Consider the following 26,703-nt stretch of genomic DNA (forward strand, 5'->3'; position numbering starts at 1 on the left):
AATGCCTTGCTGCAAAATACTCTACAGCTTCCTCAGGAACCTAGAGTGTACTACAAATCACTCTCTTTCAGAGCCAAGGTGTCTCGTTGCCCATGAAATTAGCAAATGCCAAGAAGTTACACAGAAAGTGGTGTGTGCTTTTCTGTTTGTATGCAACCTTCTCCTTCCTCCTGCTAACTGCTTTTGATCTGGGACATTCATAGCATTTCACAAAAACTGATTTCTGCCAGCTTTCCTCACTTTAGGAGCACAGAAGCAGGCCCTGCTGTTATGACCAGCCTCCTCAAAACACTTACTGTCACAAGTCTGTGCAAGCATCATCCTCAGCACCACTATGGTGCATCTCCATCCTTTCTTCCATGGTGGTTTTCTAATCTTTTCAGTCCTTCCAGCTCTGCAGCTAAGCAAATCCAATCCCTCTTCTCCATTGCTACAGCTAAATGAGTGCCTCTTCCTTTGTATCTCAGGATTTCTTCCACACCTGAGGTTTCTCCATTGTTCTTTCTCCCATTCTTTCCCACTCTTCCTTTGTCAGGCATAATCCTTTGTAGGCATGGGCAATTTCCACTTCCCTTCCTCAGCCACCTGCAGAGAACCTGGGTCAAATTGGTTTCCTTCCCTCAGACAGGTCCACCAGCACACTTCTTGTCCAGCCAGCACACTGTCATTAGCTAATTACCCTCGTTTCATCCCGGGCAGAGAGGAATGGGCTGCAGTAGTGCCTGCTGAGCTGCATGTGCCCTCACATGCAGCCACCCCGGGAAGTGACACCTGTGTTTAAAGGCTGCATCACAGCCAGGATTCACACACCTCCTGTGACACATTGCTGCCATTAGCACACCAAAGAGCCCCAATCCCTGGGGCACCTCGGTGCCTCTGAAAAACTAGGTTGCCAAGGATTTGTTTGTGATCTCCAGCTCACAGAGAAATCAGGGAGTGCCTCCTCTTTGGGCTAGAGCAAACACAGGTTTACACACAACATTTTTGAACAGAAATTTGTCTTCCCATAGACAAATAGACTTGCTTTCAGCTATTTCAGGCTCCTTCCTGGCTGAATGCAAGCATCTCAGGAATTCTGCTCTTTGCTTTCTGAGAATTTCTTACCCACATGCTTTTTAACTTGCTGTTAAGAATTTAGACCTATAACACACTTCTAAAGTAATAGTTTCTATTTGCAAGCACTAGAGCATTTGGGAGCAAGAAAGTGTTCTTTGACTATTATTTAATTGCTACTTAACACAATACCCTTACTAATCTGAAAGTTTTCATTTTCTCACTTATTGATGGAAAACAGACTCTTTCCCCTGGCAAGTTAATGCTCATTATCATCTTAGTGTTTATGCTAAGTCTTTATTAATAAAATAGCTTTCACATGAAGAGGAAAAATAATTTTCATAGACAGCTTTAATCATGTTACACTGATATTAGTAGTCTGAATTGAAAAAAAAAATTAGAATACTTGAAAACTGTGTCACAAAAATTATGTTGCTGACAGACATTCCCTAAGAGGACTTTTGGAGCTTGACCTATTACACCAAGTTTCCATTAATACTTTGAGCACTTTATTAACCTAGTGCTGCAAGTGCTTTATTTAGATACTAGGACCCTACAGAAGGCTTATATAGCAATTTCTGAAACCCTGAAATTTCAAGTTACCCAACAAATGTTACGAGTTAAAACTATCTGGGAAGAAGCTACTGCTGGTCTGCTTTGGTGGAAGGTGCAGCTGTTTAGAGCTACACATGGAAATACTGAGGGCTTGGTAGGAGAAGTGAAGGAGCAAGAAAATTTTAAAGCAACTTACAACTCATGAAGTCAAATTAACCACATTTTAAGCAATCACATTCAAATAGTAATTAAATTAACAGTACTACAACTGGTGCCACAAATTTGCAGCTCAGGTGGGATACCAGCAGAAGTAATACTGTCACTTTTTTTTATTTGAATGTAGGGAAGAAATTAAAGATAATATAAAGATCACACCCCTACTCTGAAATAGAGGGAGGGCCATTAAAAATGTACACATCTCCATTCTGAGCAGACAAGAGCATACAGAAAGTGCATGGTCTTACTGAAAAGATAAACAGCTGGATTTACTTGCTTCCATTAACCAATGACCCACTTGTCAAACGTAAGCTGTAGATTTAAAAGAGTGATTATGTGAAGCCTCTTACATTACACAAAAACGATTCTAGCTATGAAATCAGATCAAGCCTGAAAATACTGGAGCACAGTCAATATTGTTCTTTTATACAGACACAGGACAAGAATTAGTTATTTGTTTAAAAACCTACAACATGATGTAAGGGTAGTTTCCTGCAGTGCTGTTCAGAAGGCGTTTATCCCACACATCCCACTCAGGTCATTAGTGCTGTGCCAAATCCAGACCTTTTGTAAGAGGATGAAGCTCTAATGGAAGCCACTGCATAAACCTGAAGATGGGGGCACTGCCAGCTTCCTTCTATGAGAAATGCACACTGGGACACTTAAAACTGGAGCTCCCCACAGTAAATGGTACCCATGACATGTACCTGGGCTGTCTGATCACTCTGAGAGGATTTTTACCACAGCAACTGTGCACACTTTGGTGGTAGATCTCCAGCTGAGGCTTTTAAGGCTCAAGCCAGCTGCCATTGACTTTGCCCTTGTGCCCCTTTGCACCTCACACCAAATGCTCCAGGCTCAGGTAGGAGCAGACATGCAAGATGCTAGAGATGATTACAACATTTGGATTTGAGTGCAACAAATTACTAGGTTCCAAGACCTGAAAACCTCTAATTTTGCCACCTGGTATTGTAACACAACAGCACTATCCACAACAGTGGCCTTCTCATACTTGACCTAGTACTGAACAAGTCCCTAAGAAGGTTGAAGAAGCCATTATTATAAGGAACAATTTTGCTGTAAGAACAACTTAGTGTTGCTGCCACCCAACCTCATTAGTGTGCTGTGCACTGCCAGTGACTCCCACTTTACTCTGACTCAGTACACAGGGTGATTCTCTGCAAGCAGATCATGGAGCAACTGAACTGTATAAGAATCCAAGCAGTCAGCTAATGAAAACCAAAGTTTCCAGCTCCACTGATTGCAGAGAAATATTAAAAAATGCTGATACTTGGAGCCTGTCCACCTCTGGATTTTACTCTGCTGCTGGTGGCCCTGGGCACCACAGCTCAGTATCCCAATGCCTGCTGTGCAGATGCAGCTTCAGCAGCATGAGAAGAGAGGCCAGGAAAGCTCCCCAGTGCCTACCACACCACAGCACAGGGGCATATGAAAGATTATTTTTATAAAAACTAGAAAATGCTTTGAAAAATTACACAGTTATTTTTACAGTATCTACATGCACTATAAATACTTGATATATCTGACAAGGATTAGTATTTTCCAAGATCCTAAATTTTATGGTTTCTTTTTCTGCTGGAGCAAAACTCAAATCATTACTTGAATCATCCTGTAATGAACATTCTCCAGCTTCTGAATGAAGTACCATTGATAGGCAAGATGCAGAAGGCAATAAAAGATGACTAGAAACAAAGGTATCTTTATATATATATATATTATATTACCATGGTTTCAGCAGTCCTGGCATTAAGTGGCACCATTTTGTAACATCTGAACAGCCACATTGTGTATAAAATAATAATAGGATTCTAATACTCTGAGTACCAAAGGTACTAGTTGCAAGAAAAGTGTCCTTTCCTTGTTACAGTGTCCTATGTAATAAAAACCTCAACCACAAGGGTATGTGTTTTTGTAACTGTAAATGTATGTCAGGGCTGTTGACAGCTTCTGTGTTGGAAAGGATCTCATTAAGTCTGAACAAAACCACACGTTATCTTTTTGAAAAGCAAAGTTACATTCCTGATGAATCATCAGCTGCTTTGCTGAGCTCCTGTGGGATAATTTTTGGTATCGGGTACTGGAAAAATAAATATCACCCCAAAGTTCAGAATATCTTCAGACAGCACCATAAAAGGCTATCCAAGCTACCCAATTCCTAAGTTAAGAAGGGAAATGGGCTGGTGAGTGCACAGCCATAAACAAACATTCCATTTGGTTAACTTTGCTCCCTCAGGTTCGGGCTTTAGGGCTCTGCTTTTCTCACGTTGGATCCATAAAGCATCTGTGTTCTGTGCAGGACTGACTCCTCAACAGGTGTCCTTCACTGCATTTTGGGGACTTTATGGTGTTTCCACAGAATGAACATGCTTTAAAAGCACTCTGCTCAGCCCAGAAATTCACTTATTTCACACTCCTTCAGTCTTTTGACTCCTTTCTCTTTACCTCCCAGCACCAGCACTGGTGCAGAATAGACACTGTTTCTAGATGAGGGCACTTTGTTTATCACTCAGTTCCTTGCTACTTGTTTCCCCCAACTGGTTTCCCCAATAGGAAAGTCAGGTCCTATTGGGGAAACCAGTTGGGGGAAACAAGTAGCAAGGAACTGAGTGATAAACAAAGTGCCCTCATCTAGAAACAGTGTCTATTCTGCACCAGTGCTGGTGCTGGGAGGTAAAGAGAAAGGAGTGAGAGAAAGCAATAATTTAGTCTGCTTGGTTTGGGTTAAGTACGTGTGTCTGTATCGTGAACAACCAGAGAATACTTATATCTGCAGGGAAGAAAAAAGCTCACCTGGGCCTTTATTCAAATCTCCCCCGAACATTTCATGAATTAGTAGTTCATAATGTAAACATACTTCATATACACATGTAGATATATAGATATATATATATATGCACACACTTTTAATGGTTTTTCTTTTTGCCTTCCCCATCTCAAAATAACCGAAATCTAACAAGTAATCCTGAGCTAATGTTCCAGTAGAAACCAACCTTGCTTTCTGATGTTAGGATTTGGTGGTAATGCATCAATTAAGGAATTGCTACTAACAAAAAGCCCTTATCTGCATGTTGCACATGAGAGCACTTAATACAAGAACTGTAAAATTTCTTGAATATTCCAATATTAATCCCTCATGTTGTTGTCCATATAACTTAACTCCATGAAAAAATACACACATTTGTCAGGCTCAAAGCCACTGAAACCTGACCAGAAGGTTTCCTGAGTAAAGACTAGTATATAATAGCATGTTACATGGATTTGGAATTGTAATAGCTCAGCTAATTCTGCAGCAATATAATAATTCTCTGGTATTAGAAGGCTGATAACTAGATCTTCATTTGGATATATAACAGGCCATAAGGACTAAAGGATTTGAAAAGGCAAGGCTGAACAGTGAGCAGCAATCCATTGGGAATACACTGGAAAACTGCCTGTTGCTTCACAGAAAGGGTTACACGTTGCAGGAAATCTGCACACGTCAGATAAGTTTCTGTTGGACAGGTGGGATGCAGTCTGCTTTTATAAATGTCCCCTTGGTGGCTGTGCACTATCTCCATGCTCACAGTTGTCTGTAGATTTCCTGTTGTTTCCAAGTGCTCGTGACAATGCCAGTGAGACCGCAGTGACCAAGCTCAGCTTTGAGGAGCAGCCTCTGCTCCATGCCAGAGCAGACAGCAACAGATGAGCCCTCCATGGCTCAGCACAGGGCATGGTCCTGCTGCACTTCCACCTGCAACACCTTCCTGGGAAGGGCTGCATCCATGGGGGAGAACATCACAATTTCCTACTTCTTGCTTTGAGATGCCTCCTGTAGTCTAGATTTATTGTTTCATCCTTGAGGCACATGAGCCTCTTTTGACTAAATTATGGGCTGATTATCCTGAGAATCTCCAAGTACACTTGAGTCCTGCATGGCTGCTAATTGCTGTTGAAGGTAGTCTTGCAATCTGATGAATCTGGACTATGTGGCTCCTTGTTTAACTGTCCCTCTCCTACTCACCTATGTCTGCGCTGGTGAACAACTGCTGGTGCCAATTCTTGTATTTAGAGCTTATTCCGAATAATTTCCCATGCCTATCAGGTATTTAGAGAAATCTTTCTGCAAACGTTTTCTTTTTTTTTTTTTTTTTTTTTTTTTTTTTTTTTTTTTTTTTGGGGCAGGGCAAGGCATTACATAACCTGGAGCAACCCCCCAGCACAGCAAAGCAAGCTTTACACTTTTAGCTGTGAAGCACAAAATATCACTGCAAACTAAGCTGCATCCTATCTCCAAAGTTGGCATTTATTTAGGCATTGTAACAGCCTTGCAAGCATTAGCAAAAATGCATCAGTATGTTTTGAAAATGAAAGTTCTTCATTACACAGCCTGAGCATCATTCCAACACCATGCATATGTTTATTTCTAGCTATGCATAAAGAAACCACTAATGCTGTAGCACATTCCTTCCAAGGGAAAAGGCAGGAATGGTATCCAGCAGAGCATGGTGAGCACTGCCAATGGTGAACCTGCTCAAAAAAGAGGTTTAGTACCAGGTATCCTACTCTCCCTTTTAACAAAACTGGCAGTTTTTATTTAACATCACCCATGCAGCAGAAATAGTGCAAGGGCTGCAAGTGAGGGCAGGAAGCAGGATCTGTTCAGGGCACATCCCTTCTGAAGGCTTTCTAAATATTGCCACCTTGTGGGCCTCCTGTCTGATATCACTGGTCCTTCCTCCATCCCCAGGTGACTTCCTGAGCAGATTTTACAGACACCAAGCTTGAGGCTGGATGGTTGAAGTTAAACTCCCATAGTTGGGGATTTAAAAAATGGACAGCACCTTATAAATTCTATGTGGCATTAATTACTAACTCCATATTTATGCTTCATGTAAGTTGCTCTTTTTCCACTTAACATTATGATAGCAGCACTAATAAAGTGCAGAAGAGCTAACATTTAACACAACAAAAGCAAGGAAGGATACAATTTCTCAGATCTCCCAAGTGGAATGGAGAAGTCAGATTCATTGTCCACCTCTATTTTTTAAAATAATTTTTAATTCCTTTCTGCCACCATTTCCTTCTTATCCGGTAAAAAAAACAAAACAGCCAAATGACTAATTATATTTATTATAAAATTATTATAAGATGTTTGTGGCTTCTCATTTAGCTTTAATCAGTTTTGGTTCACAACTGTTACATAGTCAAAGATGATGGAAAGCAATATCACTTGTTATTGACACCAAACTTATCTAGCCACTGCCCTACAGACATCAAACACAAGTTCTTGGGTACAAAACCACAAATGCACAAACATACTTACTTTGAGCATCCAAACACTTTCCCTGGTTGCCGGCTTGAATTGTTCCTTGCAGCAATTTGGCACTGAAAAGAAAACATGAAACCTTTAGTTCAACTACCAAATAGAAGGGTTAAAAAAAAAAAAAAAAAAAAAAAAAAAAAAAAAAAAAAAAAAAAAGAGAGATTCACTGGATGGTCTTTGTCTGCATTGGTTGAGCAGTGATGCAATAGTCGTATGCTGAAAATTGAAATGAGTAGAAATCCTTCATTACAATGCCCTAATTCAGCTGTGTTCACAATGGCTCAGTGTCTAACACATCTGCACAACAATCAGATGCTCCCCAATATAGTAGCAGTTCTATGAGCTCCCTTATGCAGTGCTGCATTTAGAGTTTATTCATGATTTCCAGGCACACTGGTCTTTCTTCATCCAACCAGGCTTCTCCCGAGCACAGGCAATGAGTTATGACTGTAGTGTCATGCAACTGGAGCCTTGCTGCACTTGCCTGAACAGCTTTTCAGAGGGAAAAAAATCTGCCATTGAGAAGCACAGCAACTGTAATCCAGGAAAGCCTGTGTTTTTGCCAATACAGCACAAAAACGTTGGCAGTCCTTTGAAGTGTCTCACGTAACAATGAAATCATGGTGATGCCCCCTTGTAGCAGCCACATTAAGGCCTATTCCCTTCTGTGTTCCTGGAGGGAATTGCCTATGAATGCTGAATTTGTCCTCAGATCCATTGTCTCAAGTGGTACATTACAGAAACATAAGATAGAGCAGCCATATATGGGTTCAGTTTGTGCTCTGGATTACATACTATGGTTATGTGGCTAAGTTTCTTAATTTGACTCCTTAGTCAGCAGAAAACTATCATTCCTAGCAGGTAAATAATGGTTTACAGTCAGACCAGAGCTCTGGTTATTGCTTGTTTTGCATTCCTATCAACTAGTTGAGACAGCCCAGCAGGGAGGAGTTATTCCAAAGACATCTATCTCTGCATAACAGCACAAAACAACACCAGATAGGATCCCAGGGGTGCTGGGACTGCATCAGGGACCAAGGGATGTAAGAAGCTCCCACAGGTAAATCTACATTCATCAAAACCACTGTTTTAAGAGGAGGAAAACATTAGGCAATTCTCACTATAATTCACTATCGTCTGGGAAAGGTAAACAGACCTTTAAAGATGGCTTGTGGAAAGGACTGGATCCCAGCTCCAGAAGCTGTGACTCATCCTGGCAGAGAACTTAGGAAGGCTGCTAGCAAACTGGAAGGCTGAAGCTACCTTAAAGCCAAACCAGAATGGGAATTAGCTATTAAACATGTTATTGTTTCATTTCTTTGAATCTCTCAAGCCTCTTAAGCTTTGCTTTTTCAATGTACTCTTTTTCCTCCTTTTGTTTAATGTGGGAAGTGATTCCAGCACAGCTGACAAACCTCAGGCATCATATTGGCAAAGGAACAGCAAATCCATCATGGTGTATTGGCTTTTGTCCAATAGTGCCCCTCTGAAGTTAAGCTGGGATCTGACAGCACTGCTCCAATAAGAGTGTCCCATCCTTGCAAGCTGAGACAATGGTTAGAAGATATCCCTCACCTGGAGGTGTTGACCAGAACTTCTAACAGGCAGCAGCAGTAGAGAGACATAGTGATCCCGTTAGAAATATGACACTTAATTTACTCATGGAATATTTTCCATACTGTGTTTTCTGAAGAGCATGATATTTGTGGCATATTGAAGACAAAGGTAACTACTTAATTATCTTGAGTGTGTAGACCTCAGTTTGAGAGGGATTTGAGTAACACCACCATGCTGAAATTCATTCCTACTGTCTCAAACAAAAAAAAAATCCTCATAGCACAGGTTCCTAAAACTTGGGATCTGATTCTGCTGATGCTTGCACAGGTGAAGCTGAAGAGGTACATCTCAGCAGCAGCTCCTGCCTTGCTGCTTGCAAGCAGGTCCTCACCTGGGCTGCAGGGAGCAGTGCAATCGCTGTGGCCAGGTGAGATAATTGGCACTTGCTGCTGGGTGCAGCAGCACTGCCAGGTCTCCACCTGCTCCCCAAGCCATGCCAGCACCTCAACCCGTCCTTCTGGCTCCAGATGCCACGGCAGAACCAGGTGAGGGAGTGGTAGGAAACACCGGATCATTAGGGCGGAATTTAGTTTAGGTGGACGAAGGAATGCAGTAGAGGTCCTGCTCAGTGGGTGTGAGGAAGGCAAGGATGGAGAGCTGGAGTCTCCTTTGGAAGGGTGGAGGCATAAAAATGTGCAATAGAAACAAGGAGAAAAGGATGCCATGTCCTTTTACTTCATGGCAGGCCACTCAGAGCTCCCACCTGCAGACACTGGTATCACATCACCACTCTACAAAAGCCAGCAAGCAAAATTCAATTCCTCAAAACTCCACAACACACACAGGCTGAACTGATTTTAAAGTAGGTTCCCATCTCCTAAAAAGTTACCTATCAATACACTTAATGAAATTCCTTCTTTCACACTAGAAAACATAGGAAAAAGGGGTAAAATACAAGAGGATGAAGAGTTAGAGGATCAGGGAAATGGGAAAGACCTTAAGATACAGAAAAAAAATTTAAAAGCAATTTAAAGAGTAGCTTCACAAAGTCTTATGTAGCAAAACAGATAAATACGATTATTTCAAGGCAGAAATTTATGATTTTGTAATGCAAATATTTGCAAATATGTGTAGAGTTACCCATAGCTGCAAGTTTGCTATATTAGACTATCCATTTCCCTGATGGGGGAATTACAGTGGGGGAAAGCAGACCACTGTTTATCATAAAATGCTTTGGAGTTTAGCCATTATTTATAGAACTGAGTATCTTCTATTAGTAGCCAATGACTGTTCACATAGTGCATTCAGTTTTCCCCATCCCAGAAGCCCATTTTTCATCCCACTACAGCTACAGTGGGGAAGTGAAAGCATTGAATTTAATTTAAATGAATATTGGCAAAAAAAGTGCCAAATAAAAAAAAATACCAACACCTCAAACAAAACATGATTTGGGAAAGATAGATATGAGAATACAAGTAGAAAGCAAAGCAACTAAATGGAAAGAGAAAGTCCATCAGAGAATCTGTAGTAAACAAGGAACAACAACATCCAGAAGTAAATCCTAAAATTGAAATATGAAAAGTAGCACTCATAGTTGTTAGTTTGAAGGACCAAGGAAGAAAAGCTAGGACAGAATGTAATTAAGGTGAATTAAATCAAATGCCTTCTAGTTTATTGTCTCTAGAAACTGTATTTCCCCTGTGGGCACTGAGCCCTGTCTTCTGCTACTGTCTCTCTGTGTACTGGATGCTTTCTTCCATACTGCAGAGATCTGTTTTCTTCCCCCTGCCAAAGACTGGAAATGCAATGTTGCATGAAAACAATTTGTAATATAGGCTGACAGTCACTGATTATTGCCTCAAATATCCTCAGTAGTTACAGAAAAAAACTTCAAAACCAACTTATTTTTAGCAACTGAAAGAATTCAAGCAACCCCATGTGGCTGCTATCCAGGCATTTACTGAGTGGAGAATAGCTTGACAAATTACAGGAATGGACAAACTCAGAGTGTAAATCAGAAAACCATGTATATCACTATTTACATATGCTTTTCTGTTGAAAAGATGAACAGAAACATTAATTTTACGGTTTCCAATGTCAGAGGAAAGAACGACTGTTTTTATGAGCTGTGCATGAATCACAAAAACCAGAACAAAAACCCCCGTCTACTTCACAGTTTGGCAGATTTCTCAGCTTGCTGGTAACTAACAGCCCAGCCCTTTGCTGTCTCACTGTTCCTGAGTAATTCCTCTGCATCTACCCAGGGCTCAGCTCTGCAGCACTGCAGGAGAGGCAAAAAGGCAAAGACCCAAAGCAAAGAAGTCAAGAAAGAGCTGAGTTTAATACTATCACCAGCTTCAAAACTACAAGAAACCTCGTCTGACCCAGAGTGCTTCACCAGGAAGGCAGTCCCAGAAGATGTGAGATGCTGATACCGGGCACTTCTCACCTCTTTTGTTCTTCCCATCCCAAATGGATTTGTCCCAGCGGTTCTGCTTCTCTCCAGTGCTCTGATTTCAAGTCATGTACTGGCACAAAAAAGGTCCTAGAGATTTCTTATAAGACTCTGTTCCCTCCCTTTCATTTACAAAGCAAACAAAGTTTTTTGGTTATTTACATATAAAGTAAATCCAAGCATGTCCTATTTAGCAGCTTTGTAGGAAGAGCATGCATCCTTTCTCAGGAAGACTTCTACTGTGTTTAGGAAGCCTTTAGATTTTTTTTCCTATAGAGCAGTAAACCAATTTGTGTCATTTCTGCTGTCCTCCCTCACCTTCTTGTAAAGGGGAATTTCCATGATCCAAGTGACTTGCAGACACTGCTGGGCTCAAAACTCCAGCCAACTGCAGTGTGACACCTTCATTTGTGCAGCAGCCTACATGTCCTCCTCCTATTAATAAACACCTTCAGTGCTTCCTGCTCAGAAACACTGAGATGCAGTAATTATCTTCCAACTGGAAAGGGTGTAACAGAGCTCAGTTTGAGTGATTTTACTTAGCTAGTGTGACAGATTTGGCAAACCCTTTTTTTTTGCATGACAAGCAATGCCAAACCAGTATATCCAGCAGTAGGTGGCAGACCTAATAGGATGACCAGATGAGACTGTGTATTTATCATTCTTTGCTTCTACAAGCAGGCTGCCACATCTCACTTATCTCAAAAAAACCTTCTCTTCACTCCATTTGAAGAAAATGATCTTCCTTCAGTTATTTGAGGCATCCTTTTCTTTAAGATTTAGTTCAGAGTTACTGTTGCCTGCACTTCAATTTCTGTGACACAACTAAAATTCTGTCCCACTTGGCAGTGTCAGTGCCAGTGTCTGTTGAATTCTATATCCAAAACAACCATCAATTTTGTGTGGTGCGTGTCTGCAGTTTGCACATTGGACTGCAGTTTGCTACTGATGCCCTTCTGTATGTACTCATGTATTATGGTTTTTTGGGTTTTTTTTTTTTCTGGTAGGCATTATATCAACTTACTGACATCACTTGGTTTAAAAATAACTAGAGTTCATCAGGTTTCTGCTTAATTTCATGCATTAGAATAATTTAACACATTTCTTTTTAGTATTTCCTTATAAACAAAGTTATGCTGTGATGATGCTTGTTTTATAGTGAGGCAAGAAAAGACAGCACTGACTAAGGTTTCCCATCATGAGGAATTTGGCAATAATACTGCCTTAAGGCATTCCAGCCCTAACTGTTTACTCCTTATTTATGTCTCTGGGCTGCCCTGCAGTTTTGCTAGAACTCTGAATCTCATCCACTCTGAAGCAGAAGCAAAAAGGGATCAGATTTCAAAGTCACCCCCCTTTTTTTTTTTTTTTTTTTTCCTTTCTTTTTCAGGTTTAGAAAAGTAAATCTGGGACAGTTCTTGGTTTTTACATGGCAAGGCCCCATCAACACTTGGGATGTCACCAGTGAGAGGACAGGATCTGTCTCACTGGCTGGTATTGCTGACCAGAAAGAGGATAGGGAATAACTCCATGGAGTGGGATGGACTATCAAGCTGTGAAAGCAGACACAGACTCCTCAGATAAGGTCTAAAGACTGGGGATACACAAAGCTAAGGCAGAACACACATCAGTTTCCCCTGTTCCATATGGAGGGAGTAAGAGACACATGGAAGACAGCTTGCAGCAGCTGCTCTGGTCCAGGTCAGCTCACCACCAGCCTCCAGATTTACCATTTCCTATAATCAATTGTAGGCTTCATTTTGTACCTGGATCTTATAGAGTAATCATCAACTTAGTATTAAAAAGAAGGTCCAATGGAAAAGCATTAAAATATACATTAAAAAGTTAAAAAAAAAAAAAAAAGAAGCCTGTCTTTGTATTCTGACCTGAGCAAAATCCAAAGTTAACATGAGGAGTCCTGATGGCATAATAATATGCTGAATTACCCAAGCTGACATTCTTTGAAAACAAGCCTGCTGAACAAGCACAGTAGGAAGTGCCCAAAAAAAACTTCCATAGGAGTGTTATGAAGTGTCTGGGGGACACTCAAAATTGCTCCAGGGATATAAAATGTACCAGCTTCAGCACCAGGAAAACATTTAGAAGAGCAGGTTGGTTTAAAAGACAGATGTTTTACCCCAAAAAGTAACTTATGCCTGAGATAAATGCTAGTAGATAATTTCAGGTGCCTGAGATTAAATGGGCTGAATCCCCTACTATTGTGGGATTAGTTTTTCAGATCTCTCTTTACAGTGAGTGGACAAAATCGAGCACATCAGAAAACATTAAGCAAAAATCCTTTAGGTGGCTAGACAGAGGGGATTAAATGCTCCTACCAACCCTCTGCTTTAACCTAGTGCTTTAATATGACAGCAAGCCCTACAAATTGTCTAAACTCACCAACTGGTGGTCAGTGGTTACAGAATTCAGTAACTTGCTTTAAAAAGTATAAAAGTTCTCCAAAGCAGTGCAAGATTCACTACCTATTCATATATCAGACCAGGAAAGAGGTGAGGACAGCAGGTCTGGAAAGCAAGTATGCAAATTCTTGCCCCAGGGAAGGAATGACCTTGCTGGGTGCCAGCTAGCTGGAGACAAACTTCAGGGAAAAAAAAAAAAAAAAAAAAAAGGAGATTTGAGCAATCTTGGTGGACAACAAATTGAAAAATGCTCAGCAGAATGTCCTTGTAGAAAAGGAGGGCAAATCTACACCGGGCTAGGCTGGCAGATGCAGGGCAGTGATTACTGTGCTGGGCTTGTGAAAGTGCAGCTCCTGTGTGCTGGGGAGCCACAAACCAGTGACAGACACCCTGGAGCCCAGTGTACCACACCAGATAGTTGGGGAGATGGAGTGTATGATACAGGAGAGGCTGAGAGAGCTGGGTTTGTCCAGCCTGAGCACCAGGAGGTTTAGGGTGTGTGGGGGATGGATGAGTGCAGCCCTCAGCTACTGAAGGGGAGGGTGTAGGAAGATGGAGCCAGGATCCTCTCAAAGGCACACAGACACAGCAAGAGGCAACAGGCAAGTTTCAACAGGGAAAATCCTGATTACACATTAGGAAAAGTGTTTTCATCATGACAGTGGTTGAAATTGGGTCCAGTGAGGCTGGAAAATCTGAATGCTTGAGGTATTCAGAACTCAACAAGTTCCTGAGCAGCTTGATCTGTTCAGGATAGCTTTGAACAGGAGTGGACAAGATTATTTCTGTCAACCAGTCTCATTCAGTGATTCCATGTGGAAGTATCATCACTGCAGGCTGCTTGTTGCCTGCTTGCATTACCCAGGCAAGAGAGCCCTAGTTAGGGCATGAACTGATATTTCAGCCCTTTTAACATTCTTCATCTTTCTCTGCCTTAAAATGCTGAAGAGAAAAAGAGGACTGATTCAAAGATGTAAAGGCAGATTCCAGCATCTGTGGCAATAGTTAAGGCAGCTCGAGTCTTGTAACTTTTTTATTTTAGTCCTTAGAAATATAAATATATACTATATAAATATATTTATAATAAATAATATTCAACACATAAATCTAAACCTGAAACTTTTGCTCCTTGCAGCACTGGTGAAGCAGGTAAGAGTTCTTGGAACCCTGTCTTGTGCGAGCAGAATGGATCACCTGCAGTCAATTATGTCTACAAACCTATGAAGGCTTTAAGGCTATACTTTATAGAAATGTCCTGTGAACCTCTGATTAGATAAGGTGCTCCTGTGACAGCTGATGGGATATTGAAGGGTGTAGCCTCACCTCATTTGTCCTGCACATCCCAGATCATCCCAGGTGTTCCCATAAGCCAAAAGCCAAAGTCTCTCATTTCATCTAATCAAACCCAACCATCCAGTTTTCCTCAGAGGAATGCAAGAACCACTTTTCCATAGACCCACAGTGTGACAATGATCCCTGTGTTCCATCTCTGCTGAAAGGACCATGTTAACCTTTTACAGTACTTAATCAGAGGAGAAAGGTGGGCAGGGGTCCCAGTGACATAGTCACAGCCCACTGACCCTGAATCTCTGGCAGAGCACGTTTAAACCTTCTCCAAGCTGCTGAGGGGCAGATTCCTTTTAGTGTCTCATGTCTTGAGTCAATCCTTCAGCCTTCCTCATCCACAAGGTGGATGCCCACCAACACTTCACACTTCCACACATTTTGACTGAAAGCAGGAGGCGATTGCTGCACTTGGCACAGGTAACAAAATCTGGGGATTTGATGGAATTTGATCTCTTGGGGGAGTAGGCAGAGAAATACAACTTGGTGTTGCTCATGTTTCAAGGCAGTGAGTGCTGATTTCCTCCCCCTACCCAGGTGTAGTACCTATTATCAGTAAGAGAAGAACTTCACTGACAAATATAACAGCTACCTATATTCTCAGTAAGGATCACAAAGAAAGGATCACAAAGGATCCACTTTTGCTCTTGCAAAAGGCCTGTCAGAAAGGGGGGAACCTCCTGCCTGTAAAATGGGAAAGTTAAAGTACACTGAAGCTTGAGGACACTTGCTTTGTTGTAATGAACCTACACAAGTAATTAGAGCTAAAACTTCAAACACGTATATTTGACAGAGAGAGCACAGAACCAACTGAGCTTTTTTGGGATCCAGATTGTATGTAGGGCTGGAAGTTTCCCCACTAAGGGAAACTCAAAAAAGACATGGAGGGGTTCTTCAGGGCAGGACTGCATATGAAAACTGTATAAATACTCTTTACTCCTTCAACAACAGCATTGCTATCTGACCACAGCTTGTGATCAGATTTTTTCCTTCAACTTCAAGTTGAAGGATAAGTATTCCAGTCTGTGAGATAAGAGTGACAGCTCATTACCTTGTTTAAATACCCCATGATACTACACAATAAAGCAAGTCCTATGGGAGTGGATTCCAAAGCTGGTCTGCTAAGCTTCAAGCCTTCAAGTTAATGTTGCTTTGTTCTGAAAGGGTAGCATACATTTGAATTCTACCATATCAGAAATTTTTGGGCTGCGTTATTGGGCTGCAATATTTCCTCCAAGAAGCTGCTGTACAAAGCTCACATCAATTATTGTTTCTTCATGTTGTTCTGCAGAAAAGAGCCACAGAACACAGTGGGCCAGCCCACTGGCATGAACACATGTATCACTTACTCATTAGAAAAAAAGCTAATTAGGAAGTTTTTAAGTTATTTTACAGTATCAGGTTGAATTTAAACTTCCACAACATTCTGCTCTGCAAAGCTTTCCCTTCAGCACACTGTGTGTAAGCACTAATTTGGTAGAGCACTAAACTAATTTAAATAGTATACACAGTGTAAGTGTAGATACTTCTCTCACTGCCTTTCCCAGACAATTATGTTTTTTGTTTTGTTTTTTGTTTGTGGGCCAAACCAATCAAGAAAAGTCATTATTACTGAAGAAACAGCTACTTTGGATTGATTTGTCATTACATGCACACTATTTCCCTTATAGGTTTATACAAGAGCAAATTTTTCACATTTAGGAGACAAAGCCTTTTAGCATAGATTAGCAAAACTGGCAGTTTTGGTGTTTTGGAGGGCTTGGTTTTGTTTGTGTCCTTCTCTCATAAACCTGTCAGTACAGCAGATTCTGTGCAGAATAACAAGTTTCAGGCACAGGCAATCTGCCCTTGAGGTTGTAGATAAGCTCTCTTCAAACTGTGGCACTTGATGTAGCAGCAGGCTCCCAGTAGCTGTTTTTCTTTGGAATGACCAGACTGTCCTTCAGCTGAGCCTGAAAGAACAACTGGCACATCTCCTGCCTTGATAAACTCACACTCTTTGCATCAAAGGCTCCTGACATGGCAACTATCAGATATTTCCAGGCAATGACTGCTTTAGTAAAGAGTGTTGGATATGAAATACATGTACAAAAGGTGAACATGCATTTGGGGAGCTTTCAATAAAACTTGTGAAAACACAGTCCTTATTTCCCAGTCTGGAGCTCATTTAACAAAGCCTTTCTGTTTTCATCAAGATTAGTCAGCTATTGAAAGTCCCCATAACAAGATATTACTGAACTGAACATGCCCAAGGTGAATCAAGGTAGTAACCTGTGGAACAAATGAGCAGCTGCATAGTGTCTGCAGCTGAAGCATCCAGCACCAGGTGAAAGCAAGTCTGTCTCTCCCAAGCCAGTCAACAGTTTTATACATGCTGGTGGTATTAGTCCAATTTTTCTCCCTTTTTGGTAGTCAGATTGCTTATTAACTCACGTAGCAAAAATCCAGGATTCAACCTGCGTTTTCCCATCAGATTGATTTCCTGCAGGGCCCATCTCAGAGCCTGCTGCACTCTGCTGCAACTCCCTTCCATTCCTGGTCAAAACATGCCACACCTCAGCATGAGTCAACAGAGCAGGGCAGCATCTCTGCAGCACGCAGGGAGGGGGCTGAGAGGAGAGCCTGGCTGTGGAAACACAGCCCATCCTTCAGCAGTGGGCAGGATGCTGAGAAATGCAGCCTTGGTCACAAATATTACGAGGAGAATGCAACAAGCTGCACTTGAGCTTGAAGTCACCGGATCAGGCAAGGTCAGTCCTGGTGAAATACTCTCAGGGATAAATTCCAAGTCACCCAGATCGTTAGTTAGCACACACAGGACAGCTGGAAGTCTTTACAACGCTCTCAAATGACACTGTTTGGCACCTTATCAAACTAAATGCCTTTTGCCTGTCGAGAGCACAAGCACATCATTTTACTTCAGCGTGGCTCTGTTTTCCCTCAGCATGACGTGTTGGTGTGAGAAACTGCTGAATCCAAGACACCATGTCAGGGTTCAGCTCTCCTACTCCTGTTTGATGACAAATTGATGCTGAAGTTTAATTTCCAGAATATGAAAATTATCAATATATTTTGACATACAAGTCATGTAAAGAAAAATACAACTGAACTTGTCCCAGCTTTAACCAGGTGACATGATGCTACCCAGGGAAGTGCAGTATTTTTAATCCCAGGGACACTTCTGCTTTCTTTATTCAGTAGAGATGCTTACAATCTTTCTTGTTTGAAGTGCTGTGTTCTTTTCCCTACTACTCCATGCAGGAAAACAGGATGTTCAAGCCAACATAACAGTTCTCTGACACTAAGGACTCAATAAGCCCAGGAACACAAGTTACTGCTTCTTTTGTCATCTTTTTTTTTTTTTTTTTTTTTAACTGGAATAAGGCCACTGTTTTGTCAATCCCATCCCAGAGAAATGGCCCTGTCTGTGCTTGATACCAACAGAAAGGCATCCTGTAGCATGGCAAGAGAATCCAGCTCAAAGAGGTTTTATGTTTATACACACACAGAGAGCTATTTATTTTAGTGCTGTGAGTGCACTCCATGGGGTGAGCAGGGAGTGAAACCCCTCTGTGTTCAACGTGATGCACAAGTGGACAATGGCAGATGCCTGAGCAAAGTACTGGGCTTCTGCCAGGGACTGGAACCAAAAGACAAACCCAAGAACAAGTGGAAATAAAGTGGAGACAGCACAAAATTTCTTCGACTTCAGAAGTCACAAAATTAGACAACTGGAAAAGGTAGGAGGGAAGGACCCTCCTGCACAGGATACATAGGGCAGGGAAGGTATATGTTATTAAGGAGCTTTAATCTCACCTACCAGATTTCTCTCCTGTTGGTAGGTGCTTTTTCTTCTCACATTTATTTTTATGTTCTAATAAAATCATTTTTGTGGGCTGGAAGGCCCTAACACCTCAGTTAAGCTCATATAAAAGGGTGTGTGGTTCCCCCATGAAGCTCAGGCCCTGCTGCAGCACCCTGCAAGCACAGGCTGAGTCCCAGCTCCCACTGGTTACTGCTGAGTGGGCTCTCCAGCACCTTCCAGGACCTGCCCATATGCTTAGGGCTATGAGTAAAGCAGAAATGCCTTTCAATTCAGACATGATTCTGAACAAATTTTTACTTGCCATTTCAGGTTTTAAACAGCTTTATCAAGAAAAAGCCACATACAAACACAGGCTGTACAGCAGGACACATACAGGGAAATCAGAGGCCCTACATCCAGTACCACCAATCCATTTAGTGGGTTTGAATGGGTACAGTCAGGCCATTGCAGAACAAACACATTTTATTTATGATTTATTACGTATCACTGAAACCAATAAAACCTGAAATAAGACCTACACCATCACAGAGCAGAAGGCAACACTCCAAATTTCTTGCAGCAGCACACAGTGAATGCTGCAACAAAGCACCATCAATCCCTCTGTGCCACACTGTTTTAATGGACAGAGCTGTACCGGTGGCTGTGTGTTCCTTTCAAAGGGACACGAGAGATGTCACTGCCATCCGTCAGACAAATGTTTCTTGTTGGTCTGCTCCACAGCTACAGAATAAGTTCCCTGTCATCCCACAAGCCCATCACAGGATTTCTCTGTCTGGTTTTCTACCATGATCACATGTTGCCTGTAGCCCCTGCATCCCAGTAAAAGATTTTTGCTGCAGCAGAGACAATACATCATCCTAAAGTCACACACGGATACCAAGCACATCCTTTACCTGATGTGGCCTTCAAGCATTTTACAAACTCCTCAAAAAGCATTGTTTCAGGCCAAGTGACATCTGACTGGCAGTTATATTTCTTTCTCAGTTTATTATTTAGATCTCAGTTATATAAGGAGAGTGTTTACTATATATCACACCCTTTCTAACTCCCCTTCCAACTTACACAAAGGAGTTGAATTTCAGTTTTCTTCCTTGTGCTGGAAATTGCTGCCTATATGTCAGAAATATATGCTTATATTGTTGCCTTTATATTTTCAGGGGTTATTTTGTCACAAAAACTAAAAGTTTGCAAGTCTACAAGATTTACTGTTTAAACTCAGAAAGTTGGTTTGATTGCAACTAAACTAGGGCAAAAAAGTCACGGTCTCTGTCCTCTGACAGCACTGCCCTGGGAAAAAATACATTACTTAAGGACACTAAATAATATTAATATGCAGTTATTTTAAGATCTGTAGAGCATTCTTATTTAAAGATCCCACAATTTAACAAAATGGCAGTTGAACAGAGGAATACATAAAGCAGTAAGGCATCCAGCTGAGCAGGGTCAGCTTGGGTCTTCTCATCAGTACAGGTAAAGCAGACTCTGGTTGACCCAGGAATGCAGAGAAAAATGGATTTCTATTCTCATCCAGGAGTCAGAAAGCTCCCCTTCTTGGTGGTAGTGGAGGGGATGACTGTGCAGGGCCAGCAGGGTTTAAAGGCTGGGCCCAGACTGGGAAGCTGCTGCTGTGAGAGGGTCTCTCCCTTTCCACTCTGCCTCTCCATCCTGCTGGGAACCAGTGCCCTGCCTTAGGACCCTCTCAGGCTGCCCACACCAGACCCTTCTGCACAGCCACCCCTGCCCTCAGCCCAGCAGAGCCTGCAAGCTGCCCCACATCCCTCCTCCAGCCTGCCTCTGAACATGCTGGTGTTGCCATGCATGAATCAGGAGGGAGAATCCAGAGCCAGACTCAGTTTTGGCATCCACCTATACTTGCTGAATTTTCTGCTTAAATCTTCTGACAGCAGAAATTTTGAAATGTGAAGGGACTAATGGAATACCATGTCAAGGTAATGCCAGTGTCAGTCTTCAGACACTGCCTCAAAGGAGTTACAAGGAAGTTACAAGGGATCACCATTGACCATCTGTCTGTTGATTAGTCAGCTCACCACCAAGAAGTCTTCCTACATCTAGTACAGACATGGCTCCAAAAATCAAATCAGAAAAGGAAGACGGCATCCAAAGGCTTGTCATTTGAGTAGCCTTTTTGAAGATTTATCTAAATATATCAAATAAAATAAGTAATCAGCCACAGGACAGTCAGTGTCACTTGAGTCATTTCTGTTGAATAGCAGGTGTCAGAATTATGCTAGGTAAGTATTCCCCAATTATTATTTTCCAGGTCACTTTAATCCCTGCTTGGGGAGTGACCAAATTTACAAAGATGTTAAGCTATGCAATGATGTCAAAAAGGAAGTAACTCTGCATGACCCACTTGAAAAAGCTTCAACTTTCTCCCTGATCCAGAAAACCCACCCAAAAGTTGAGACACCTAAGACTCTCTGCCAGTACTGACAGTATTTTCCTCCTCCATCTCCCCAATCTACTGTACTAGTACAACAAGAGATAAAAAATAAATATTTTTAACAGTTTAATCAACATAAGTTACTTTAAAAAATGCAATGCATTTAAAAATAGCAATGAACAACTGCAGCATGTCAGCCTCCAGGAAGGATGGTGGTGGATAAAGCCAAGAGATAAAGCCAAGCCCTTGCAGGAGATGCTATGCTGTCAAACAAGACTCTTCCCACCACAATCCAGCACAGCCACAGCTTGCTACATATCAGTGAAAACATGTGGTAGGCACCAGAAGTGACCACATTGCTCAAATTAAGCATCCTACAAGTTTAACATTGACAGCAGAAGCATCAAAGAAATGCCACAGCATTATCAAGGGGGAAAATGTGTCTACTCAAATATGAGATGCATTTCTTTTCTCATGTCTACTAATCACACAAAGTCAAAATGCTGTGACAGTCTCTCCAACTTGCATCATGACATTTTGCCCTAGAGGCCATCAGTCAGCTTTTGCCAAAATATTAGTTCACAGTTTTGCTTACTTGAAATACAGAACCCATCAAGAGCACCAGTTTTGTGGAAAACATTACTTTGGTTATTTCTGTAGCCCATGGTAGTTATTCCAGAATATTCTCAGAACAGTGGTAGACTAGTGACCCTCAAATATTCCCATGTTTTGGATGCAATTAGTAACAAAAAATACTAGTGACTTCTTCTATGTTGAAGGCTTATAAAAAAAACTTACTGCACTTCTGTGATCTAGTTACCTACAGATAAAATAATTGGAGAATAAAGTTAAGACCCTTGTATCTGGTTGCATATTAAGTTTTCAAAGAAATCCATCCATATTTCCTTCCAGTTTCCCAGAACAGCTCCTAAAAAGTCCTTTTAAGGTTCACCCCACTCTCTCCAACTCCTCACAGCTCTGCTTTACCATCAACACCAGGAATAAACCCAGAGTAAGGGTAATGAGTAAACATTGAGTAAACAACAAGTAAACCCAGAGTAAACAGTGTAATGAGAGGTATTTTTTATGCTGACCAGTGTTCTTGCCACATCCATGCTACACACCCTGCCTTGTTGTGATCACTTTTTAATGCACTGCATTGGACTCCAGTAGAAGACTATGAAAGGTTTCACCCAGACATCTTGTAAACTGATACAGACCTGTCCTCAGGATTATTGTACCAACACAAACACCTGTGTTCAAGAGCAAACAAACTTTTACAGCACCTGATCTAGTGGAGGGACATCCACTGTCACTCATGAGGCCTCTGCTGAACAGAGTAACTCAAAAGCAATCCTGTGCATGTGTATATAAGGAAACTGTGATACAGTAGAAACCAAAAATTATAGCAGGATTTCTGGGTGTATCAAACAGTCATGACTAAGCCACAGCAATTGTGCAATGAAGCATAGCATATCTTTTATTTGTCTGCTTGAGAAGTTAATATTGGTATGACTGACAAACAGCAGCACAATTACAATAGCCACATTAACCTCAGTCTTGTGGCCAGGTGGTGCAAATTAGCCCTCAAAGTCATCAGTGTTGAAAGCACAACTACCCTATGACAAAGAACAACCTCTCCAGGTTTGGAGATGCTTTTTTAAGGCTACTTTTTCTCCATTTGGCTCAGTGAAACAGGATTACAAAGCTACAGAGAACAAAACTTCAGTCACAAATGGCAGAGAAAACACAACCTTTGAAATGACAGCAATACTCCATTCTCTGACAGAGAAATGTTAGGTGTAAAAAAGGAATTAAAGTAGTAAAGCAGCCTCCATGACTTACCTTACCTTGCTGTCTCAAAGGTTCATTTAGAGGAGTATCCCCAGGATGGGAACCTTTAAGCCTTGACATGGCAGGATTAATATTATTTTTAAAAATAGAACAAGTTAAATGAAACTGCCTGTTGCCATAGACTGGTGGAAAAGAGTTTCCCTTAGATAACCTCCCTTTATAAACCTCACTGTGGGTGTGGCTAAATAACTAGCTCCACCTTTCATCCCATTTAGAAACCCTACCCAAAAAAAAAAAAAAAAAAAAAAAAAGAAAAAACATATCTGAAGCAATATAATTATTTTATCAACTACTCATAGGCTGTTTTGGGGTAGGTTTTTGTTTTATTTTAAATAGGTAAAACTTACTTAGTTGACAGTTTCACAAGCTGATGGGGAAAATGCAGACAAAATTAAATTTGTCTCCCATATTTGCAGTTCCTGAAATATGGTCTGGAAATATCTGGAGGGTGAACTTGCTCAGTTGTTTGCTTTTAAAAAGCAGTGTTATAACAACCTGAAGGAAGTCTATCAGCTTTGAGTGTTTATTGGTATTCCATTATATTGAAAAGCAGCATATTTATGGACATGCAGCAATTTCCTATTGCATCACCTCAAGACAAGCCTCCAGCACCAGTGAAGGCCCTTGTTTTCATCACTTACAGAATGAAGATGATGCAACCCCAAAGCCCTTTGCATGACTCATTAAATCACACACATGCCTCCACCACCAGGGACCACCAACAAGAATTAGAATCTGTTCTTTTGCCCTCTAAGTACTATCTATTTTAGAATTCCTCGACTTTCTTTTCTCTCCAGGCCTAATTCAAGAGGATGGGGTGATGGATTAGGTTGTTGCCACTAAGGCAATATTGTCTGCAGAATTTTATATTGCCTTGTTGTGTAACAAAAACACATCTAGTTGTCTGCACTCTTGTCTCTTAATTTTTTTTACTATTAGTTTTTTGTATTCAAGGGTACAAGTATGAGGAACTATAAACATAGGGCCTAAATTTGGGGGTTATTTTTCACGGAATAAATAGGTGAGGTTATCCTGGCACTCCTAAAGGAGGCTGGGTGTGAAATTAGAGTTCTTAAGGTGTTTGGCAAGAGTTCAACTATGCTTCTATCATCTGGGTTTGCTTTCAAGGGAGTGATTAGGAAATTATGTTCTTGTTAACAAGATCTGTGCAAGCAACCACTATTATACCCAACATTTCCTGTATTTAAGCTGAAGTGATTGCTCCATCTTGATACAAAGAGCAGAGGTGTTTTCATGAGAATAAGTGAGTTAGGCCAAATCTTAACTTCAAAGAGTAATACAAGAAGAAGGTTCATCCCTTTTCACACTACCAGACCATTTCTGTCCAAAAATGCTAACTGGTCTTTAAAAATATATATATCCATGCAGAACTATTACTTCAATATTAGACACTCACAGATGCCAGATGAAGGAACCTTTATTGCAACAAGAAATGTTGCATAATAAACAACAGCATTCAAGTTTCACTGCTTTTGTACTTCTGCAGGCAGGATAAAGAGCCTTTGACTTTAAAATCCATATTTAAAGACAGAGATACCTATGGCTCTTGCTGTGGCTGGAAGTCTGTAGTCTCATGCTCTACTGTATGTGAATAAAAACATTCTGCAGCATTCTCCAAGGCTAATAAAGCAGTTTCATTCCTTAGAGAAAGTCTGATGATTCTGAGGAAATGAGAAGTTTCGAGTGTGTTCACAAATTAAACATAGCATGCAAGAGAGAAGAAAGCAGTTCAGTTGAAATGCAGAGCCATGACAAATTGAGACAAGCTCATTTTCCTTCCTATCTGTGAGGTCCTTTAGCAGAGGTGCTCATTCTGGGCCAGCTTTCTCTCTTTCCACCTCAGCAAGGACTGACTAAACAGTCACTTCTGACATTCTTGGCTGAGTTAGCACTTCTCTTGAACTGATGTTCCCAGACAAAATGGGGAAATCCACAGGTGTGGGTGAAAGGAGGAGGAATATCACAGGAGAGGAGCAAGACCAGAAGTCAGGGTAGGAGTACCAGCATGTTGTGCTCAGTGCAGTTCACAGTGTACAGATGCACCTCCACACTGGAACCATGCTCTGTTTAGGAACAGCACTGGGAAGATAGCAGAGATGATGCTTTAATTTCCAAAGGACTTGTTGTTTCAGCTGGTAGTACCTATATCCCAGTACTGAAACATGAAACAGTGAAATGGAGTATAGTCTCATCTGTAGCAGCTTGAAAATAAAATCAATAGATAAACCACTCAGTGCCTGGGATTAATTCCTAATAGTCACTATGCATGGTAGGAAAAAAAAATTAAAAAAAAAAAAAATCTAAAGAAGTCTACTTATTTTCTGAGTATGGCCAACAGCTCTTACAAAGATGATGGCACACCTGTCCTGCCTGCCAGAACAACTTTGTTACTGTCCTAATGGCAAACCTAGCATTATGCAGCTGTAAGTGTAATCACACTTTTTGCCATTATAACCAGAGGAAACTGATAAAAGTTAGTCGACCAGATATTATTTCAACAGCCAAAAGCAGGAGAGGTGAGTACACACCTGCAAGAAAAAGGGCTGGTAAGTTGGTTTTTACTGGGGAGACACTTCAGCAGTACCTGTGCTGATAATGTCACTTGCTGTTGCCAGCTGCTTCCAGGCATGCAAAATCCAGCCTTAAAAACACATTTGCTTTCCTGAGCAAGAACAGTTACAAGATCTCCTCTAAATCTGTCTGTGCTTAGTGAGGAAGCAATGTTTTAAAGCACAGAATTAATCTGCCTGCTGACATTTCATGTTCAGGGGAAAAACTTATGACTGAGTTTTAGTCTTGGTTTGCTTCATAGTCCCCTCCCTCTTCATGGTCCCCCTGGATCAAAAGCTCTTGGTTTAATAAAGCAGCATGTTCAGCCTCTGAAGGCAGAGGCTGTTTCTCATTCCTCTTGGTCAAGCACAGCATTTTCTGGCTCTGCTGCACAGCTGGGCTAACCTGTGGTACCCCTTTCCTACTGAAGCCAGGGCCAGGCTGGGAAATGAGAGCTGTCAAACAGCAGCCAAGGCTCTGCCTGGGAAAAAGTGGGGTTGAAGTGCACAGCAGCCAGCGTGGGGACTCTCTGTGGCACAGTCAGTCAGTGTGTCTGCTGTTGGTCCAAGACCACCCAGGGATGGGGGCTTGGAGCTGGGTAACCTTTAATGGTGCTTTCCACCCCAAACCATTCCATGAGCTCTTCTATGCTACTACAAAAAACGGGGGATCCTTTCAGGCAAAGGCCAGAGGAAGTTAAAAAGCAAACTGACAGAATAGAATTACTGCCAATTTTGTGGTAAAGTCAGGATGCAGCTCAGGGGAAGAGGCACATCACTGATAAAGAATGTGAAAAATCTCATAAGATCATCTTGTAACATGAGAAAGAAAGGGGAACTCCACAGGAGCAGCCTGAGAGCAGCAGTGCATGGATGCAGGGTTCCTTCCAGGCACAAACCCGGCTACCCTGAGGTGGCTGGAAGCCCAGATCTTTTGTTTTCCTAACAAAGTTTTTTGCCATCATCTGGAATTATTTAATCTGCACTTCAAAGGTCTTCCAAGAGACAGCCTAGCAAGAGCTGCTGTTCTGAACTTCACCAAATGCAGTTTTCCTGTGACATTCCCCAGACTGGTTTCAGCTGCACCTCACAATCCCTTCTTCCACAGAAATGCATATTCCTAGAA

The 26,703-nt window shown here is 41.5% G+C and overlaps 1 protein-coding gene across 2 annotated transcripts in view; it reads right to left on the bottom strand.

Moving 5' to 3' along the window:
- Positions 1 to 26,703, bottom strand: part of MAPRE2 (microtubule associated protein RP/EB family member 2) — a 98,667-nt gene that overhangs the window by 65,047 nt on the left and 6,917 nt on the right. The window contains exons 1-2 of one of the 2 annotated variants that reach the window (XM_056483792.1): positions 22,999 to 23,120; positions 7,148 to 7,209 (exon numbers count right to left, since the gene is read on the bottom strand). In XM_056483792.1, the coding sequence (XP_056339767.1) occupies positions 7,148 to 7,209; positions 22,999 to 23,067 (131 nt within the window). In that variant the 5' untranslated portion in view covers positions 23,068 to 23,120. Of the gene's footprint in view, positions 1 to 7,147; positions 7,210 to 22,998; positions 23,121 to 26,703 lie in introns of those variants that run through there. The other variant, XM_056483794.1, reaches the window with a different exon arrangement.

This window comes from Oenanthe melanoleuca, chromosome 2 (assembly GCF_029582105.1).
Source record: "Oenanthe melanoleuca isolate GR-GAL-2019-014 chromosome 2, OMel1.0, whole genome shotgun sequence".
Lineage (NCBI taxonomy): Eukaryota > Metazoa > Chordata > Aves > Passeriformes > Muscicapidae > Oenanthe > Oenanthe melanoleuca.